Here is a 15,878-nt window from a genome sequence, read left to right as displayed (position 1 = left end):
TTTCTAAAGCGAGTATAACAAAGTAATTTAATCTGTTGGTTTTATGATGTGAAACAAGTAAATATAATTTAATCGAGGAAATTTATGTATTAATGTGCATGTAGTCGTTTTCGATGGATAATAAACCCCTGATATGTGACGTCATAATTGGTTCTGGATTATAGCTTTCAGTAAAAGAATTTAATATTACACAACTGAAATTGTAAATTAGCGTTTTGCACCATCAGTGACTTTTTACATAAAGACTTTTAGCTTAATTTGTTCTAAGCCGTCAAAAAATCATTATGGACGGGATTCGGTGTAGCCAAATCAACTTGGATGACTTGTACGTGGAAACAGACGCACTGCAAGATGAACTGTTGAAGAATCAGGTAAAGAATTTTGTTTTATTTATGTGAGTATCAATTCTGGCAGCCCAAAAGAACTGAAAAGTGTTGGGTGACCAAGTCACGGCGACTTACTTCCCCCGGGTTTGCAATTAAAGTGTTATAAACGTACTCGCTTAACAGGAAAAATATATCGAGACGACCATACGAGCGAAAACTGTTCAGATGGAGTTAACCTTGCAAGCCACGGAGTTGGATAAGAAACTTAACCTAAAAAAGGCCAAAGAAATGTCAGTTGCCGCAGTTAAAATGCAAAAGGAATTTGAAGAGGAGACTGCCGAACTGGAGAAGTCAATGGCCAAAGATAATGCTACAGAATAAATTAGAAATAAGTCTGTGTCAACATAGTAGTTCATTTTTGCGTGCCTTTATTTTCATATGGTCGATTCGTGACGAAACACAAGCAGAGACATCGTAAACATAAAATCAATTCCTGCATTTCTCTGCGCGTTCGGTAGTACGCAGACTTTAAATCGATGCACGTTACAGGTCGAAATCGCTGGCGAAATATGTACAACAAGGGTGAGTTAGAAACAAATTCGCATTCTGAAGTTTTTAAATTAAACACAACTGAACTGAAACCTGTACAAAAGAGAAAAGCCTAAACCTAGAAGGTCGCAGCTGCAGTACACGTGACAAAAGGACGACTGTAAGAAACAGAAAAATAAATAAACACCACAAGTTCACCAATTCCAACATGCACACGTTTTCCAGCTTATTTTTAACTTTTCGAAAGAATAAGAACTTTCGATCAGAAATGTAGACTAGATAGAAAGGGCATCGTATTCGTGGGCATTGGGACGAAAATACAACTCCCCACTATGCCATAACTTCGTAAACTGTTGCCTTTTTATCACCAGAGCCGGTGACGATGTATCGATCATCAAGCGAAATGTCACAGCTAAGGACAGACGAGGATTCTTTGTGCTGCAATAGATATGATGAGGTTAGATTATGTGATATATAATACGGGAGTCGTAAAAATACGGTTTTCTAATTTATTGAATGTTCTTTGTTTATACCCTACTACCAAATGAGACGAGAAAATGGATTGAGAAGGTGTTCCATCTTCCCCTACCCTGCTATAAATATGCATACCTGAAAAATACTTGCACCGTATGGTGTGCGCCATGAGTTGAGCATATTGTCCTTCCCTGTGCTGATAAACCATTTGCCTGAGTGAGCGAACTTGAGGGAAAGGACGCAGCTTTCGTGGAGATGGAGCTGATATTTCTCTGGTTTAGTGTCGTGCAACACTTCAACTGTGCTGTTCTCCATTCTAAATAATAACAAGTCGATCAGCTTTGACTGAATAGCAGTCTAAGTCATATTAATGTCAAGAGACGTACCCGACGGTGAGCCATTCGCCCGACGGACAATATCCAAGCGAAAAGATTTGCGACGGGAAATCGTATTGATCAAGTTGTTTTCCAGCAGTTAGATTCCATGATCGAACTGTATTGTCCAAACCACCGGTCCATAACTTTGTACCATCAGGAGAAATATCAATGCAACTTGCACCGTCCGTGTGACCTTGAAATTGCCTGAAGAAAGCGTTTTGTTAGACCCCCTTATAGCAAACAAACGAATGATGCTCTAATTCCAATGCAACTTACCGAATAACCTTCTGATTGTGAAGATCCCATACAGCAATGTTTCCATCACTGCAACAACTGAAACACAGTTTCGAATCTGGACTGATAGCGAGAGCGTAACAGGCTAACGCACCGGATGTCAGTTCTCCCTAAAAACATTAACATTGTTGATCATTTGCGAAGGAAGTAAACCACAATTGCTGATAGTTTAATTTACTAACCTTTATGCATGGTGTTGGAGCTGCTAAATCCCAAATTGATAACGTGCTTGCTTCTCCACCGACTAACAACGTACGACCGTCAGGCAATAGTTTACAAGATCTAATGTAACTGTCACGTTGAAGACAGTCTAGTTGCGACACTGGTGTCTGTTTGATGACTGGACCACCCGTAACACCATTAGATGTGTTCATATCCCAAATCTTGACGCATCCTTTGCCACCAGTGTAGACGTGTCGTGTCGGGTTGCTCACTGTCACAGCACAAACAACTTCACCATGCAACAAACTTAGGAGGGGTCTTGCTCCACGAGGAATACCCGGTCCAATCAGAGCATCAGCTGGGAACTGGACTGGCTGTGGAGGTTGCCCTTCTCCACTGACATGGAATGAAACACCCCTTTGAAAAGCAAAACAGCGGTTGTTTTTTTTAAACTTGACAATTAATAAAAACAGCATACTACGCTTTGGCGAAACCTAGGAGATTTTAATAAAACACTAAAGTTGTTGCTGGTGTGTGTATGATTTTGCAGTATAAATAGAGTAGGAAAATCACCCAATTAGCCATACGATTACTTAAGAAATTAACTCCTCTATACACAAGAACAACCTTTGTTCAAACAACATAAAATTAACTTTCTTGTAATATACACTTACGGTTTAGTCATATGTTGCATAACGTGTGGTGGTATTCCTCCTCGTGCATCGTACCCGGCAATTGGGTTCCTATAACATTAAACGTATTGTTACTTCCTATCCATTACACTGGAATGTCAAGCAGTAGGTGTTTTACAACATTCCTTTACATTTACAATAAACTTTAACAAAAACCGTGAACTGTGTGAAAATTTAAGTTATTTTAATACCCATGAGTGAGTATAAAGAGATTCAATGGTGCATAGTATAGGGTGGGGAGGACGAGACGCATATTAGCCATAATACCCATTTATCCTAATCGTCACATTTTAAACAATTAACAACGGTCTATGGAAGTTGTGAGGATACGGTTTATTACATCTTTGAATGTTTTTCGTTACTACCAAATGCAACGAGAAAATAGAATGAAAAGATGTCCCATCTTTTCCCGCCCTACTATATGGATATTGATAAAGCTATAAGTGTCTGTTTCTTACCTGTAGTGAGCTGCAGCTGCTGCAAGTGCTGGGTTAACGTTGGGTGGAAGTCCATGTAGGTTATCATACAACCCGTGGCCTTGTGGCATACCAGGGTGGACCATGCCAGGGTATCCTGCTGGTCCGTAAGCTAACGATACTGGTGGTCGAACTATGGAAATAAAATGTCAAGAGGCATTAATAAAATTTAGTGTACATTACGCTTAAAGATACCAATCACTCTAAAATAACATATATATAAAACTGTTATAGCGCATATTATTTCTGATCGTGTTTTAAAAATCAAGAACGATATTTTACAGATATTGGGATATGGTTATATGATTCTGAAAGTGTTCTTTGTTTACTATACCAAATGGGACAAAAAAATGAAAACATGTTGCATAAAATCACAGCCTGCTATATTGCCCCTTGAAAAATGCAAACACAGGAAGAAAAGGGAGGCCTTTTGTATACGCAATGGTAAATCCACAAGTTATAATACTAACCCATGGCATCAGACATAGAACGGGGAGGACCATTAGGTTGTCTTGGCAGGTTGGGGCTACCTGAAGCACTATGCATGCTTGATGGACGGGCTTGGGGACTCACGGATTTCGAAGATTGCTCGCGATGAACTAATTCTTGTTTAGGTCTGATGGAATATGAATCATCAATGATACATATACATGTCATTCGTTTAGTGATCGTGTGAAAACATTTAAAGATATATGAGTTTTAGTTTCTTTTTGTCTTATTGCAACTTACTTATATATAAGGGCACAATGCGTGTAAAACAGGACACTTGTGTTATTAACAGCACGAGGATAAATAGGTTACGTTCATTCATACTCGGGTTTAAATCGGTTTAAATTCACTAAACTTAAATACCGATTTGAGGACTTACTGAAATTGTCTTGAATGTCCACTGCCAGATGAGCCGACCGAAGCTGGACTCCCTGGTCCCGTGTGATTGCCTGAAACCTCTTTCTTGTGGGGGAACGCCGCAACACTCCTTGGTGGCATCTGGTGGTTGTTGGTTGGCTGTGGGTGACCGCTAGACGGCTCGCTTATGCCATTTTCACGAGGCGAGTGTCGGTCGACATTAAGAGGGCTGTTTCGTTCCTGTAAGCCAACCAATCAGGAGTTAAATCAAATTAAAGGCGAAATGACACGAATTGGCAAAGCCTGTAATTCAATTTCGATTGAAATTAGACATAATAGAGGGCCTGCAGTTTCATTCCGTAGAGACTGACAGCAATTAAGTGTTGGTAATCGATAAGGTTTCTATAACTGTTCGTTTCAATAGCCATCCACTTGTACGAAAGCACGATCGTTGAGCAACAAAGCGACAATGGCTCCCGAAGCCGGCACACAAAGGGCGGAAATTTAGATATTTTCGGTACTTAACGAGCAAAAATAAACACTTTCTCTTTAGATCGGTTCGCTTTGTTAAGGCGATTTCGTCTTCGTCGTATCACAAGGCAGTGGTCGTTAGCTACGATAGCCATTAAGCCGTTGTCGTACGATGGCTGTGTTTACAGAGCACATTCATCGCAAAATAAGGCCGACTAAGATGACAGCGACTCGCCGAGAGCGTTCCATGTTTGTTGTCTAGCTTCAGATAAAAGGCCAGGCCATTGCGTGACGTGGCTCTCTATTCACGATAAATACACACGACGATACAAACGAAACAGGAGCTTCGCGCTTCGCGATTTTCCTTGTTCGGAGCTAACCACGTCACTGTACGCGCCCACAGCGTTTTCCGTGAACCGAGACTGAGGGAGAAAGTTAATTTTAACAGCCGCGTGTTTTGTTGCGTGGGTTGAATACGACAATTGTAGAGTTCGACTCCCTTGATTTCTAACAGCGCTGGGAAACACAACCGCGATGATGTAACAGAACAGGAGGTAAAACATGGAACTTAGGACAAGAGTTGAAGTGTCAACGTGTGAAATGGATACGATTCCCATAAGCTGCTATTTGGCAATCACTGTAGCGGAAAATTGGATAGTGACCTAACCTCAAACACGATGTACTAAAACGGTTAACAGCCAACACGAAGTGGTATTACGCTCAGGAGTGTATTGTTTGAGAGTGAGCCGCGACATCGTTAAGCCTACTCAGACTAAAGACACCGCGAATCTGAAATATGTCACTATAACGCGCTGTAATGAGAAATTTCTCATCAACAAGGATCGATTGAAAGGTATGACCCGCCCTTGCCGGTCACGGCTCCTTAAATTCGAGATATCGATTTGAGGCGCCGGAAAACGAACGTGACGGGATGTTCGATCGTAAAGATCGAATTTACAGGAGCTATTATTGCGTACATAAACGCGTTATTGGCCGAGTGCTTTGCACCTATTCTTAGTAATCAATGCTGGGTGAAAGCGCAAACGGAACCCGACGATGTTGGGTAAAATTACACTATTTCCAGTTCGTATGGTTTGACAACAGTATTCGGTATAAATATAAACAATCAAGTGTTAGAATGTTTCTACTTACGTCGTTGGAGACATCCACAACTAGTTCGTGGTCGCTTTTTTCGGCGTCCGAATCCTGAAAACAAGTCACAACATTAACGCCTCTTTATGTATGTATGCGGAAAGCGGGAAAGGTGTAACTCAATTTGTTTCCCTTTCTCTTTACTCGGATCGTGTGTGGTTGTTTGATTTATGTGTCTGTCATGTTTTGGACTAAATTACACGGAGAAAGTTTGGCTGCTCAGAAAACGTTAACAGGACGTTAGGCAGTTATGGGTTCGCAGGGTAAATTGCGCCGCATTAGTTTGTCGTTTTGGCAAACAAACAGACAGTTGATTTAGCAAAGCATAATAAGCGTGGGATCGAGCAATATCAAAATATCACTAAGAGGTAATTTGCCTCCGTTGATATTTGTTTTGTAAATGCCAACTGTGTGAACAACGTACACAGTAATAGCAATATAAACGTCAATTGCCGACATCATTTACGTGTTTCGCTCTAGCTAGCCTACAATAAACTGTGACATTTGATTACAACATAAACGGCGCTTTACGATTTGCTGTAATGAAAGTCGAAATAAATTATAATCACGCTCATTCACCACAAAGACTAATATAACCCAAAACGTGCGTATACTGCTATGTTAACAAGAAAACGCGAGGTAAATTTATCGCCTTATTCAATCCGTTCGTGTCGACTGATATAAATTTTGAACATTCCTTAAATATTGACTACATTATAAAAACGGGCGGAATAGGAAATCATATTGTACATATAGTAGGGTGGGGTAAGATAGAACACCTTTTCATTCTATATTTTCTAGTCCCATTTAGTAGCGAACAAAAGAACATTTTAAAACTATATAAACCGTATCCTTACGACTCCCATATAGACCGTTGTTAATTGTTTAAAACACGGTCAGGATATTTAGATACTATGTGCTAAAGGTGTCTTCGTAAGCCCTGCTACATAAAGTGCCGATTAAACCGCTTAACACAAACCTCTTTTTCGAGTTTCCTTCTTTTGTTTGGTGTGTCCGAATCGTGATGGTGGTTGTTACCATGGTGATGGTGGGCGATGGGAGGACGGGAGTTCGCTGTAGAGGAAGGATGAGGTGGATGGGAAGCGGAGCTGTGAGATGGGAAGTCCTCTCTTCGGGGAAAACCGTTCATCGCAGCAGGGGACACCGATGGCTGGAAACAAAACGGATGTTATACGACGGTTCTCACTTTACATTGGAAGTTTTAGGCTCAAGATTACTAAGACTAAAGAAAGGATTAGTCTGGCGTTGGTTGTCGAGTTTTACAGCGCCAAGTATCCGGAATTGCGGTTACCACGGAACCAATAGCTGTCTGCTCACTTCTCGAGTGCATGGGTACGTCGGACTGGCTTATAATCGCCCAGAGTGCTTGCGGAGAGGCCGCTACTTCACAACGGCGTGGCGAATTAAGTGCACGGTTATTAAACGCACACTTGCGCGGTGCTCAGTCGCAGCATAGCACCGTGGTGGTTTCAGATCACTTAAAACCTGTGGCTACCGTTGTTAAGAATTTCTTTATTCGTCTGGCGGTTTCAATTACCGTCTAAAATAAACCACGAACTCCAGCGATGTAACCAAGAACGCGACGCCATTCCTGCTCACGGACGTCTCGATTTTACGCGAGTGGTGGATTAGATGAAGAAGAGATACTTCTGCGGTTTATTATCCGCGTGTTGGTGTGGGAAAGCGACAGATAGTATTTTATAACACGCAGGTTTCAGACCCATTTAAGATGGCTGAAAACTGCGTTAGTAAACATAATAACAAGCCTTTGCTAAACTTTGATCTTAAATGACGTCCCTGAAAGAGATTAGCTTTTCGGACATGATTACTTGCAACAACACGACTTATGTACACGTAAGTACAAACACTGGTGCAGATTTTCATTGAAAACGGTAAAGAAATGGTTCCACGCCGCGCCGTCATTTAGATACTTGATCGACCACGAGGCACACCAAGGCTTGAGTCACAATATCACGAATTGGCTTAACATGGTGCCGTCGAGCGACGTGTCTCGTTTCCACACTCATTCGTTCCGCGATTTTAATTTGTGCGTCAAATGTCACCTTATAATGTTTTTTTATACGCCAGACCGCTAACTGCCCGCTCGTGACGGAGCATACGTCTTTTATTCCGGGTCGATGATGGTGTTGTTAACCGGTCAGTGACAGTTTGTGGTTGAAGAGAAATTTCGATTACAGTAATCGGCGGGGCGTCGACGACACTTAACATTAAGTAAATGGCTCACCACTTCGGCGTTGAAAACAATAAAAAAGCGCCGACGGTTTTGATGGATTGTGAGCTGTTAAACTCCACCACATCAAACATGAATTTAGAAACAGGATCTGAAAGACGTCTGATAGGGGCGGACCAAGTCATTTTTCAGCGCTGTTTTTAATCTCGGGTTGCGTTCCGCCCCGTTCACGTGCACTTAACGTCAATACTCGCAAGACGCCGTGAAACTTTTCGTCAGTTTGTTCGGCGACGCCCCCCGGACACAGCATGCGAGGAAAGGTTGTTTTGTTGTGCTATACCGACCGTATCTGGTCTCGCTCCAAACGAGCTCAATCGAAGCAAACAGCAGAACTTCCCACGAGCATTTGCAGTCTAAAGCAACCGATACCACTCCAGTTTCGGCGAGTGGGTTAAGGTACTTGGTAACTGGAGTCGTATGGCAACGTTGCAACGGGTGAACGCGTGCGTGCTTATGTTTAACTATAGATACAAGAGCCGTTTCTGTAAGGATTACTCTGTCCAACCTGCTATATACATATTGTGCATGAGCATTTGAGGGTCGGCGTGCTGGATATACGCGGACGTGCGGCGCCATGCTGTATTGAGCCAAGCTGCTTTCAGTTCACGGCTTCTTGGTTGCCCGTGGTCCGGAACTGAAAGAGTCACGCCGAGTTATCCGTTTATCCAAACATTTGGCCACCAACGCTATTGGCAGCTGAGTGAATGGATCTAGCGATGAAAGGCCGCAAGCCAGCGGTGCGGGCGTTTATGAATCTCTATATCCGTGCTTTGTATTGAACAGCAACGAGATTTAGAGCTCCTTTGTTAACTGGGTTTCCTCGTTCAAACCAGCTGCCGGGTTACTGAATCGCGCTTCTGAATTCGCAGTAGCAAAACTAATTATTTCCCGAAGTAGTCACCCAGGTGTGGCCGCCCATTGAGGTCCAATAAAACACAGGCACACACGGTCTCGTCGCCGCACTTCTCAATCAACAATGGCCGAACTGGTGTTTATTTTGTTACGTCAATACAAGGGCCACATCGCACCAGAGCTCTGACAAGCGCACGGAGAGAAACACGCGATCGTTCGCTGTGATTAAAGTCGCTTCTTGAAAACGAACATAAATATTTCATCCCCGGCTCCACGCCACGGTTAATTGAGTTTGAGTCTAACCCTAAGGTAATCACGCGCTGCTGACAGACCACCCGACGACCAGGCCCGGAGAGGCGAAATCGATCGAGCAAATAAAGGGCGTACTTTTCTGTACGAGCACTTCGGGAGTTTTCAAACTGTGGTTGTTATAGTTCCGGATGAAACGAATACCAACGTACTTCAAATTCGTGGTTAACGGCAATTGGTCAGGTCGTGCCCCTATACATCAATCATTCAATGCGCTTAAAAACCTCTATGTTTCCGCAATCCCGCTTTGCCGGAGTGTGTTTATTTGCGAGTAAATAAATTATACCACAGCAGTGAGTGTTTACGCCACGCAAGACACTCATATTCTAAAGAATCAACAACACTATACGGTTGCATATAATACAGTGCAACCTAAACGTAGTATAAGTGCTATCGCCACGTCTTGTATTGGTATTGTGTTTCGCCTGTTTTGGAAACTCGGGACGAACGTTTATGAAAATGACGAAATTGCGACGAGATTAGAATGAACAATATCAGGTAATCATCGTTATGCTACAATGGTCTGTAAGGGTGTCTGAGTGCATTTCAGTTATACCGTGTGTACTCGGATACGAAAATTAATCGTTTCCTATTTCCTCAATACAGAACAAGCCAGCTAGCAACACGAGGATGATTAGTTGAAGTAATATCGCCAGTATTGCTGGGAAATTGTTCTGTTGTTCATGGCAAGATTGTTGAGAACATATTCGCTATATTTAGGCCCAAGACGTTTTTGTATTGAAATAGCTTCGATTGCCAATTTATTGCCGAATATGAGGCTCACTCTCGTAAAATTGAGTTAAAGTGGGTGCGCGGTTGAGAACGAAGTCGATATCGGAAGCATTTTAAGGTCAGGTTGTCTGTATTTGAGCGTTCTCGTGTTTACCATTCATCTTACAGCACGGCAGTAGTCTGCCAGTGATATCCAGTAGAGTAGTTCGACTTCCTGGCATCAATCACTTTCTACGACATCCGAATATAATTTCCCTTATGCGTAATCCGCTTGTTGAATAACAGGAAAATCGGGCGTGTTATCCCGCATGTTATACGTGCAGCTGTGAAGCTATTTCGACGAAAACAACCAAAGAAAAGTTAATTCGCCAAGCTGACTTTTAAAATCACGCCGTATTTTTTAAACTTTGAGGGCCCATAATTACACCTTATAATTAAATCTATCTAGACCGTTGGTGGGCATAGAGCCTATGGGAACGACGCGTGAGCACAAAGCGAGGATCTCAGGTAGCAGATCACCGAACACAGAAGGAATGACGTCACGTTTTGTGACGATCCAGTCGGGACATTGGAACACTCGAAAATCGTTTTGCAACAATCGAATACTTGTGTGTACGCGGTCTGTTGAATCGGCGTTGAATGACTTGCGGAAACAAAACGTCACAGGAACGGGAACATGAGCCGCGCTAAACGGCGGAAGATATACCAGAGACCCATGGACCACTAAATCAAAGCACGCGGTACGCACAGCACGGCGGCTTATTCATCAAGCGATGATAACAGCTACTACTCACATGTCTCCCTTCTCGCTCCCGTTCCCGATCACGTTCCCGATCTCTTGCTGAGGAAGAAGCAAACGCAGCAGCTGTGGATGAAACAGCAATTTAAACTATATGTAATATACTATACACAGAAAATTTAAGATAGGAATTACCGGTAGTTCAAAGCAATACATTTTTAGAACTGTGTTAAAAAAATTAAAGACGAGTTTCTTACAAAAATTACACCTATAGGTGTTTAAATCATAGATTTTTTTGGGTAGTTTCAATACAAATATGACAGTCAATATAAAACGATAACTAAATCAATGTTTAGCATATGGGTTTATAATGCGAAGCAATTATACAGAATGAAATAAGCAGCCTGCGCAATCTGATCGAAACTGGATACCGGTGTGATTCGATCTAAAAATACATGGCGGCAAATCCGTCCCGGGAAACAGAACATGCGGGCAGCTATAACTACCTTTGCATGTGGTTGCGTAATTAAATCATGGTATGCTCATAACTGCGCGAGTCTAACCTCCAATCTTACAACACGAATCGATTTTACAATCTTTGTAATCATGAGCCGTAACACGCCGACCGCTAAATCTACCAAAGCACCAATTAGTGGCCGCCAGCCATTCCCTAATTAGCGCATCAGCAGACTTCAAACGCGCGAGGTGTAGGGGTGGAATAACTTACCGGCAGCGGTATCAGTGCCTCGCATTTCCTCTTTTGCGGCTGCAACGGCGGCAACAGCTGCCGCGTTTAACGGATGAGGAGGTTGCACTCCGCCCAGAGCAGCCTGGGAGAGCGCAAGGAGTCCGGCTGCGGAGGAGGAGGGAAGATGTGGGGGAGGAGGGAGTCCTGGAGGGTGGGGCATACCGGGTATGGGAGCTGTCGGGTGGTGGAGCTGGAATTGCCCTTGTTGAGCCTGCTATGTTGGAAACAACGTATAATAGCTATGATGGCATGCAATTGAAGTCCTAATCTCATAATGTTCCACTTACGCCAATGACTTGATTGAGTTCGGGCATCGTAACTTGTTTTGCGCGGTCCACGGCAGATGCGACTTGTTGTTGTTGCTGAAAATTGGAATTCGAACGTCAGTTTAAAATCTTAATCGTTTCGATTAAAATAAACGCTGATTGATGAGCGCGCGCCCGCACATACTAAATAGTTCGGGCGATAATAAACGTCGACGCGTTGAAAGGTGTCTGCCGGCTTTGATAAAGATGATGTAAAATCGAATATCGATATGGCGGGATCGGCCATGGATTCTCGACCTCCTGGACAATTATTGTGTGGTCGCAACGCCTTTCGGGAATTCAAAAGCCCGATCGAAGCACTCCTAATGGATGTCATGGAGAGAGCTATGGCCAAAACGGGGAATATTTATGCCGTCTTGGGCAAAAGTTGCGCTGTGTGGTGGCCGATCACTTTGGTCGCAGGAGACTGGGATCGATGAGAATCCATTACGATGGGAGAAACTGCTTCTCTGAGACGTCTGGGTGCGCTAACGATACCAAAACCTCGTTGTATAGCGGGCACGGGTTCTTCGGCATCGATCGAACTGGGGTTCGATGCGTTCCAACTTTACGCTTCGTTTGGCGGAGCAGCCTCTCGAGGCTGGATCGATTTCCAAGCAGCGTGTCGCACTAATCGACTGGCTGCACGAAAGCAACCCGCATCACCATGCGCGCGGTCGCGGCGACCGATCTTTAATGGGCTCAGAAATTTAATCCTTTAATACAGCGGCCGTGAATAGCAGTCAGTGGCGGGCAATCGATGCTCAAGTTATTTCGTATCTGGAAATCTAATTTATGGTAGGTCGAAGCAATAAGAGGCCTGCCACAAGCGACGGCGAGGCGGAAGGGGGCATCTTGGCCAAGTCGTTTTTTATTAATTTCTGTTAAAGCGGTGCCAGCTTCGACCTATTACCAGATCAGGGAAACACCCAGTTAAACGAAAAACTTTCTGCTGTAATTTAGACTTACCTCTTGTGACAGGTAATGCATCACTTGCAATATGATGGCGTGCAATCGCTTTGCTATTTCCGTCTGAATAAAATAAATGGTAAAGCTATTTGTGGAGGACTTGATTTAAAAACACACGCTAAGCCACAAACAAAGGACGTTGACAGATTAAACGCAGATGTGGTTTAACTGCTGCTGTTTATCCGTATCATGATGATGGAATAGACACGCCAATACTGTACATATAGTTGGATGTATAATTATTCGTATAATAAAAACGTATTCACACCTGCTTATGCATTTCAATGTTCAATCCGTAAGACATCTCGTAGTACTGAAACAAAGAATCGGTTAGAGTTTCCCTGATTTTAAACAGCAGCTGGTTTAGAGCCAATTTAATTCTTGCATTTACCATCACATAGTGGCGTTGCATTTCCGTCTTTTCCGATGCCAGTTTTTCCCGATCTAGCTTGAGGCTGTAATGTATTATTAATGGCGTCATTTACGAGCATATAGGGTCGAGGGCACGGACAGGGCATGAGGGGTGCTGGCTGTTACATAAAGACCGCCATATGTGCATCTCTACTTCACTTTTATTACGAGCTTGTTGAAACAGGCTGCGGTATATCCGAGCTGATAGAGTTACAAGCAAATAAGAGCCGCAGCGATGCGATACTCGATACTAAAATACGATGCCGCCGCCACGGAGGAAGCTAATAAATATCTTTCATTGCGAAAATTACCTAAATTGTGTGTTTTGCATAAAGGTTGCTCAGTTCAATTTGGCATCGACCGCCTCGTTAAGCTCGTTTGAGCATACCGCCATTGCCCACAAGCGAAAAGTAAACGGTTGAACTCTAACGGTGCCCATTACTCGGCCGAGAGCAGCGTAAACACTATTTAAGGCCCCGCCAAGTCTTTATACTGATACGAGGCTTTGACGCATAAAAATTCCCGAGCTTCCAAAGCGTAAAATTATAGTTCATTGTAAAATACCCCGGGACACAATGCATACATACTTGTGGTGTTGAGCTTGCAAATAATTGAATTCTTCCTTGATTCGGTCGCATGTTTCAGCAATCATGTTGCCAAATGGTTGGCCGGGCCCAGGAGGCGCCTGTGTAAACGAAGATTGCGGTTTATCGTCAAATACACGCCGCTAAAACCAGTTTCGCTCTACGGAAACCCAAACACATAAATCATGACGAGAATGATAATAAACCACGTTTTCGGGCTGACCATACGTTTCTGTTTAAAACACACACAAAGACTATACTAACACTAATCGTACTGGGTTGTAACTGCAATTAATATATGGTAGGGCGGGTGAAGACGGGACAACTTTTCGAATGTTCTTTGTTTACTACCAAATGGGACGAGAATATGGAATGAAACGATAACCATCTCCTCCCACCTGCTTGTATAACCATTGATATAAATTGATATTTCACGTTTGGTTTTACTGTATTCATAAAAAAATGATTAATGAGAACTTACTTGGGGTCTGTTTGGGAACATGTCCCGTGTTCGAGGTAAATCCTTCGTCTTTCCGGTTTCTTTGTTGGTTATTCGAAATTATTTCCGTCTTTGCGCTTCAGTTATTCGACGCACAGGTTACCAAAGAGAAGTAGTCATAGATCAATCACTACTGTTACTATAAAAGGTGCTACAGTAATAAGAATTCGCTAAGCAGAGATCAGGAATAAGTTCGCTCATCCGCGGGAAAACGAGCAGCAAAAGCCGGCCGACTGAAAACATACACCGAGTTATGAACACACGTCAATCCGATTGTAAAAACACGGGAGATTGTAAAAACCACATTCATCAATCAAAATAACTGGAACAACTGAACCTTATCAGTTTAACAAATCCCACCCCTAGTCCCACTGACATTTACAAAATTAGCGGGAAACAGAATCCTTTACCATATCTTTGAACGAAGCCACTCTTAAACATAAACAGTACTAAAACCTGTATAAACCTTTGGCTGTAACTAGTCAACATTAAAAAATAATCTATATACCTTACTACATTACTACTAAAGCTTGAAACGTTGGCTTGTCTGTACGTTTAGGTTTATCCTAAATAATGCCGCCTTCTCCCTCGCACCGCAAACCTAACACGAGGCGTTTCGCCACCGCGCTCTCCGCTCTTTCGTTTCTTTAAATTCTGTGGTTTAGTGCTCCACGTGGAGAATCGCTCCAGACTAATCATCGGGCGGCTGCTTTGGCCGCAGCGCGCTGTCAATCAACTCCACGTGGAGCTCGGATCGGTCGGTATTGACTGCGTTGGCGTAGCCGCAGGGAGACTCGGGGAAACAGCAATCTGCGCTTTGTTTCGCAGTTCGTGAAATTAGGAGTGGCAGTTGTGCCAAATACGGCGAGACACAATTATCTACACAAGCGTAACATCATGACTGGTAGGGTTTACGCACATTTTGTAAAGAAAAACATTTTAGAACGTTGGGTAGACGAATGCGTCATTTGTTATATCCTACAAAAGCGTCACTGTCAACGGGCCTTTAATCTTAACATATTAAAGTGTCGTCTATCCAACACGCCATACGAAACCGACCATTTTGAAACGAGGCAGGCGGTTAGGCTTTCCTGTTGCCTCCGTTTCGCGTCGTTTAAACTGACAGGTGAAACGGCGGTGATGACGAATGTGAGGAAATTCGAGCATGGCGCTGTAATTTCAAACGGCCGCTTAAAATTCTCTCTGAGTGAAGCGGCCCAAGGGCTTGATTAGCCAACAACGAACTGGGAGGCGACCGCGCCGATACGGGTTGATTCAATAACCACTGGATTACAGAAGGGTTGTCGGCGTGTAATGATTATTAACATTCCATCAAGCGAGCCTGCGCTTTGTGCGCCTGGACCGGTGATTGGCAAGCCGTTTCTGCCCCATTTCTCCGAAGAAGCAATCAGCGGGTTGCCTGAAAACAATGTAGCGCTCGTAGGTCAGTTCTCATTCGTTAATTGTTAACTGCGCGAGATGCGAGGAAGTGCCCGCCAGCTGTTGAAGATAGTCGCGAAGAACAACGCGTTGCATCGTGAAGACTTCGAATCCACGCCGTCCGCGCTAATACGGCCCTTTGTGTTACCCGTATCGGATCGTTGTGACCTGACCGCTGCGTCACGGGCTGTTTAAACCA

At 43.4% G+C, this 15,878-nt stretch overlaps 1 protein-coding gene and 2 long non-coding RNA genes across 4 annotated transcripts; 2 read left to right on the top strand and 1 right to left on the bottom strand.

Moving 5' to 3' along the window:
• The first annotated feature begins 88 nt into the window (after positions 1-88).
• Positions 89-986, top strand: LOC149737040 (uncharacterized). Its single transcript, XR_016384847.1, has 2 exons — positions 89-371; positions 510-986. It is a non-coding gene; the product is annotated as an uncharacterized LOC149737040 (long non-coding RNA).
• On the bottom strand, positions 738-14,799 carry LOC149737038 (transducin-like enhancer protein 4). 2 transcript variants are annotated; one of them, XM_089875955.1, is made up of 19 exons: positions 14,222-14,799; positions 13,744-13,841; positions 13,137-13,200; positions 13,014-13,058; positions 12,746-12,808; positions 11,759-11,833; positions 11,451-11,685; positions 10,779-10,849; positions 6,799-6,990; positions 5,820-5,873; positions 4,219-4,436; positions 3,821-3,966; positions 3,333-3,483; positions 2,857-2,925; positions 2,203-2,599; positions 2,003-2,130; positions 1,736-1,930; positions 1,485-1,665; positions 738-1,313 (listed from the first exon to the last, which is right to left on the bottom strand). In XM_089875955.1, the coding sequence occupies exons 1-19, from the start codon at positions 14,240-14,242 to the stop codon at positions 1,206-1,208; spliced, it is 2,511 nt and encodes an 836-aa protein (XP_089732081.1). In that variant the 5' UTR covers positions 14,243-14,799; the 3' UTR covers positions 738-1,205. The 2 variants fall into 2 exon arrangements, with proteins under 2 accessions (XP_089732081.1, XP_089732082.1); XM_089875956.1 differs by having other exon boundaries at positions 11,451-11,682; positions 14,222-14,798.
• On the top strand, positions 6,987-11,516 carry LOC149737039 (uncharacterized). Its single transcript, XR_016384851.1, has 2 exons — positions 6,987-9,750; positions 9,859-11,516. It is a non-coding gene; the product is annotated as an uncharacterized LOC149737039 (long non-coding RNA).
• Positions 14,800-15,878: the final 1,079 nt, after the last annotated feature.

The sequence above is a fragment of the Ciona robusta genome, chromosome 4, assembly GCF_009617815.1.
Source record: "Ciona robusta chromosome 4, ASM961781v2".
NCBI classification, from domain to species: domain Eukaryota; kingdom Metazoa; phylum Chordata; class Ascidiacea; order Phlebobranchia; family Cionidae; genus Ciona; species Ciona robusta.
The sequence above is the reverse complement of the archived record's forward strand: the minus strand, read 5'-3'. Positions and strand labels throughout refer to the sequence as shown.

What these genes read in the sequence shown, in the direction of transcription:
- LOC149737038 (XM_089875955.1), bottom strand. Translation starts at nt 14,242, where the DNA reads ATGTTCCCAAACAGACCCCAA. An exon ending in TGCAACGCCACTATGTGATG is followed by an intron (nt 13,059 to 13,136) that starts GTAAATGCAAGA and finishes TCTTTGTTTCAG; the next exon opens with TACTACGAGATGTCTTACGG. An exon ending in GGCGAATGGCTCACCGTCGG is followed by an intron (nt 1,666 to 1,735) that starts GTACGTCTCTTG and finishes GTTATTATTTAG; the next exon opens with AATGGAGAACAGCACAGTTG.